The sequence below is a fragment of the Cupressus sempervirens genome, chromosome 1 (assembly GCF_028749045.1).
Source record: "Cupressus sempervirens isolate cs-2001-9-10 chromosome 1, ASM2874904v1, whole genome shotgun sequence".
In the NCBI taxonomy this organism is placed as follows: domain Eukaryota; kingdom Viridiplantae; phylum Streptophyta; class Pinopsida; order Cupressales; family Cupressaceae; genus Cupressus; species Cupressus sempervirens.
Window position 1 is genome coordinate 459,380,790 of NC_143118.1, and position 6,000 is coordinate 459,386,789.

General features: G+C 32.2%; 1 protein-coding gene across 1 annotated transcript in view; it reads left to right on the forward strand.

The window, feature by feature from the left end:
- Window positions 1-3,803, forward strand: part of LOC149578286 (putative pectinesterase 15) — a 28,096-nt gene extending 24,293 nt beyond the window's left edge. Inside the window, exons 3-5 of the mRNA XM_089799428.1 lie at window positions 2,799-3,002; window positions 3,129-3,379; window positions 3,635-3,803. Coding sequence (XP_089655554.1) covers window positions 2,799-3,002; window positions 3,129-3,379; window positions 3,635-3,803 — 624 coding nt within the window. The remainder of the gene's footprint in view (window positions 1-2,798; window positions 3,003-3,128; window positions 3,380-3,634) is intronic.
- The last annotated feature ends 2,197 nt before the right edge of the window (window positions 3,804-6,000 follow it).

Sequence of the window (6,000 nt, forward strand, 5' to 3'; positions counted from 1 at the left end):
ATATCAAAAGTAATATCACAATGGACCTGTACATGGAAAATTATGTTTTTAGGTTAATAATAAAGATGATATTAGTTTGGTAGGTATTAATATGAATTATGTGTAGGTAAGGTTCAACTATAGGCATCTGGATATGTGATAGCTTTTTATGCATGTACATGCACCCACCATTATATTTGAGTACCTAAGGCCCATTATATATGTCAAAATTTAAATATCAACAAATCAAGGTGAGATTTTAGGTAGTGATCATCAACCAATGAATAATAAGAATAATGCAAAGCATGCCAAATATGGTACGAGATGTCATACTTTTCTTTTATCAATAATATAGTTTGGTGAAAAAAAAACTTGGTAGAAGGAATTGCAATGCTAATGTCAACAAAAAGAGTAAACACTTCCATGTAAAATTCATTTAGGAAGCTTAGCTTCTTTCAACAAAGAGAATTTTAGAAAGCTCTAGACCACTGGGTAGTAGTTTTGAAGTTTGAGGTTTAATATTAAATGAGGGCTGAAAATTTTTGAAGGGAAAAGGAGGTAGACTAATGTTGGAGATTTTGTAGGTTCAAGGTTGGTAGCATTCAAAAGAGTTGATGTAAAAGGATTTTGATTTGAATTCAGTAGTGAATTGATGGAGCAATACCAAGTATGCAAACAACTTTAGTATTGTTGGAGAAAAATGGGAAATAACATAACTCATAAAATAGAGAAGTGTGAGTAGTAAATGTCAATATTAATTCAATTCAAATGAGTTTTATAAAGTTATCTAGAATACAATAAATGGAATTATGATTTAGAAAACTAGGAAATTAGATACTCCAACTTGGCAGGGCCATAACTTTCTCACTTGGTGCTCAAAACCTGAAATCATCTTGCATCATTGGAAAGATCTCTAAGAACTCTAATTTGAGTACCATAAATCTAATGCATTCAACTATTTAATTTAAGGAACTAATTACAATTTTGACTCTAAATTATCTTTTAAAGGCCCTAAAGATGTAAATTACCAAAATATTAAAAATCCAAAAAATAGATTTTCAAAATTTTCCATCTTTTCTTGTTCCATCTACTTTGGAAAATTTTAAAACCCTCTTGGATAGTAACTACTTTGGTTCACATGTAAAATTTGCACCATTATTTTAATGCTAGTAGAAATAATATTCTAATACATCTTAGAGAATATTAGCATAGTTGTAACTAGGAAGAGTGTAAAAGGTCCATAATAGACAAGAAAGTACGATTGGGCCCACCATAACATTAGCATTTTCAAATTTTTATGTAATACATTAAATGAGTAACAACTTGTGAGGTTATTAACTTATTATGTGAGGTCAATAGGATGAGAAGGATTGTAAAGCCAATCAAAAGGGCAAGTGAGGCCAACAAAAGTAGAAGGCTCACATGTATTGAAATCTACAAAGTTGATAGACAGGACATTGGAGGCATCTTGGAAAGACTAATCACTTAGCCAAATTATTGAATGAGAAACTATGAATAGCACCAAGACATTTGTAAGGTAACAAAAAAGACTCTATAAACTATGAGATTTGTAACTCAGATATTGAATAACATGTCACAAGAAACAATTCTATACCTAAAAAATGGAACTTGTAGACTCATGAGACATATGGGCTACAAAGATTACATAACAAAGGAAATTCAAGAATATGTGCATCCACACATAACAAAGTTATTGAAAGAGATCTAAGGTTATAATTTCTCAAAACCTCCAACAATAATTTATTAAACTTATCAAAGGGGAACAAATGTTCAATTACGAAGTAGAAGCCTCACCAACTAAAGATACATCTAAAATCTATATCCACTTAATTGAAAAGTATATCAAGCATATATAAGGAACAACTAAATTTGAACTCATTTTCCACACACTTTCTTAATTTTGAAAAATGAAAAATGAAAAATGAAATACAGGACATTAACTTTGACCAATAAAATAATCGTACTTATTATCTAGATCTCTTTTAAAATGAAAAGAATAAATATATTATAAATTAACAAAATAAGAATATTATTTTCCAAATAATAATAACAGTAATTAAACAATCTACTCCAAATTTTTCAAAAGAAAGTGAAATTCTTATCTCAAAATTGTAACTAAAATACATATTACATTTTGTTTTCTATGATTCATTTTGGTGCCCTATTTTGATGCACTGCCTATGCAGCTATGTAGAACTTAAAAGCTTAGAGAAGAGTTAGAAAAAATAAGAAAATCCTCCTTGATAAAGGAAGTCCCTCCCTCAAGAGTTGTAAGTTTTTGATGACTACATAGACGTCTCCCATTTTGAAAGGCTCTTTTGAGTGGCCATTTTTAGTGTCCATATTATAACCCATTTCGAAGAATAGAGAATAACACATAGAATATCTATTAACTAATTGTAAGTAAAAGCTTAGAGAAGAGTTAGAAGAAATAAGAAAATCCTCCTTGATAAAGGAAGTCCCTCCCTCTACATAGACGTCTCCCATTTTGAAAGGCTCTTTTGAGTGGCCATTTTCAGTATCCATATTATAACCCATTTCTAAGAAAGAGAATAACACATAGAATATCTATTAACTAATTGTAAGTAAAAACTCTATTACACTCTGTTTTTAGATAATTAATAAATAGAAGCAAAATTACATTATGATGGCTAGATAGACCACACCATGAAAGAGATCTCTCCCTACCGTGTTCTTATAACCTCCACAAGTGTACAATTGCTCCAAAAAAATGAATAATGAACAAGAAACTTTCCAAACACGTCTAACAAGGACACATATTGAATTTTGATGAGCAGAACTTTGCTGAGCCAGCTCCGAGGAGCATAGGAGCTCAAGCAGTAGCATTGAAAATATCAGGAGACAAAGCTGCATTTTACAGATGTGGATTCTATGGCAGGCAAGATACCCTCCTTGACGACCATGGCCGCCACTTTTTCCAACACTGTTTCATTCAAGGATCTACCGACTTCATCTTTGGACTTGCTCAATCTCTCTACCAGGTAAACACCATAAATACATTCTAGTATCTCATTAAAGAATTCTGTGTTTTTCTCATTGTTAATGTTTAAGTGTGGCGGAGAATGTGATGTTGAGAAACAGAAGTCTTATGAGTCGAAGTGAAACAGGGATGCCATATCCATTCCATTGCAGATAACAGAACGGGGCATGTAACGGGGTACATAACAGCACATAGCCGTAGATCAGCAGAGGAGAGAACGGGGTTTTCTTTTGTGAATTGTTCAATCAGTGGGACGGGGCTTGTGCATTTGGGCAGAGCTTGGGGTCCTTTTGCTCGTGTTGTTTTTAGCTACACACAGATGGATGCCATTGTTTCTCCACAAGGATGGTCAGATTGGGGGAACACTACTATAGACCAGTATGTAATATGGGATCCAATCATTTTTAAAAATAATCTCTTTTGCTTGTTTCTCTTGATGATATGTTTATTTTGTGTTGGATAGAATGTGTGATTCTATTTGTTTTCTTGTATTTTTGGGTCACCTTTAAACATCACACAGTAAGGGAAGAATTAAGTTTGGAAAAAAAAGTCAAACTTCGACCATTTAATACTTCTAGTCTAGGAATTAAGCTTAGTGTGTGATGTTTAAGCGATTCCCTATTGTTATGTCAGATATGCATACTTTGCAGAACACAAATGTATGGGACCAGGTGCGGAGAGTTCTAGAAGAGTAGGTTGGTCTCATCAACTGAATGATGAGGAAGCTGCCATTTTCCTCAATGCTTCCTTCATAGATGGAAACCAGTGGCTGGGTTTACAGCAATGTGATGAAGATGATTAGCTATCATTAAAAAGAGTTGTAGATTCAGGGAGTTATTAGAGAGAGAGTTCTGCTGGAGGTGTTATGGTTGTTATTTTTGAGAGTCCTTGTTTGGTATTGAATTCATTTATTCACATATAAGAAAGCACAATGGCACAAAATGTGATGTAACAGCCAATTTTTCATATTTTATATGCTTGCTGATTTAGAGCACGAGTTCTCTGAAGAGAAGATTTGAAGTCAAAGTTGAATGTTTATTCTTTTAGATTGATAAAATTTGCAATCATTGAATTATTTATGTTGGTCAAATGTACAGTAAATATTTCTAAATGCTAAATTTAATAGGAAAAACAATGTTAAAAATTTCTGGCATACCTTTCACTGGTACAAATTAGATAAGGGCCTGTTTGTTTGTTAGCGTAGGAATAGAAAATTAGAATGGAAAATTGGAATAGGAATGAGAATGGAAAAGAGCAATCCCATTCTTGTTTGGTTCGCCTGGTATTTGATTGGGAACATGTTACTCCCTTGTTTGGTTGTACAAAATTGAAATTGGAATATAGTTAAGTTTATATTTTAATGGTAATTCATACCTCATAAACGAAAAAGGCTCTATTATTTCTTACTCCCATTAGCTCAAGATTTCAAGTGGAATTACTACATGTGATATTCATAGTTTTCATTTGCGTTGCCATCCTCAGCCCATTGAAAAAATTTATAATCTATTCTCTTCATTTTTTTGTGTTTTCTCCTCATCTATTACGATCGGATTCTCTGGTTTTGCAGTAGGAATTTGTAAAGTAGTCAATTCAAGAGACATCCTAACTTTACATTCTAATATCTTTATTGTCGAGAAGAAGAAAAAAACAAACCGTAATAAAAAAAAAAAACCCTTCTCATACCTTTCAAAAGCAGAACTGGTTTGATATTTGTGTAATGGTGGTTTTGTTTTTTTCAATCTATGGGTGCCTATAAAATATTTGTGGGTGCCTCTGAAAACTTTTTGGGCACCTCATAAACCCTCCTCCACAACCTCGGTGGGAACAGTGAAAATGATGATAGACTCCAAATAACGGACTCCAAATAATTGTAAAATTTTGAAAAAATATTATGTGGAATAGGAATGGGCCATTCCAATGATATCTTTTTTTGGAATGGACATATCCTTATTTTTGGGGTAAAATTGGAATAGAATTCCATATTCCCTATTCTGATTTGGCAGACCAAATAGAGAATACCAAATCAATTCTAATTTTCCTATTCCTATTTCAACAAACAAACGAGCCATAAAGCCATAAACAAATCATACTAGATGTATACTAGTAAATATATTACCATAAAATATATTTAAGGGAAAAAATCACATTTCAAAAGTTAGATTCAATTGCCTTACCATCAATAACTAATTGTTGCACTGTAGTGCTTAGAGCCAATGCTTTCACTAGTTAATACAAGAATATAAAATTGTAGATAAATTCTCATACACAAAAAAAAGTATTTGTGGAGATCGTTGTCTACTTATTTTGTAGAGAATACTTAGAAAAAATATAAGACAATTTATTGAGACATGGGTGATTTTTCACTTCTTTTTTTTCCAATAAGCAATTGTTGTTTATTTCAGCTCATGCTTAATCTTTCTGTGTTAATTGAAAATTTCCATGTTAACATTCACATTTAATATTAACTAGAAATTGCACTCAAGAATTCATATAATGACATGGGTAAGAAGCCATATTTATAGAGCTCAGAAGAGCATTCATGATTTCCAAAACAAATTCCAATATCAAATAAGTGCATGATATGACAAACAATAACTTGCTAGTCTCATGATATGTTGAACATAACAACTTCCACAAAAACAATACACAACTCATCCATAACAATTACCTTGCCATATGCAACACCTACTTCACATCGGACTCAACAGTCACAGCCATGATAAAAATGCATCATAATTCTAACATGACAATTAATGACACTCTTACTCTAATTTTGAATAAAGTAAACATATTTTAACCTTACAATAAAAAAACCTTAATCCAAAGAAGTCAAAAGTGTCATTCCAATTCTTGGAGGGATATTCTACTAGTAATAGCCTCACATGAATGCATTGAATTAGATTCACCAATATGTATGCATTTTATACTTTTGGATAGACGTTAAACAACTAGACATGTGGTTCATGCCTTCTTCAAAAGCCATGTGCTTGTCATTCAAG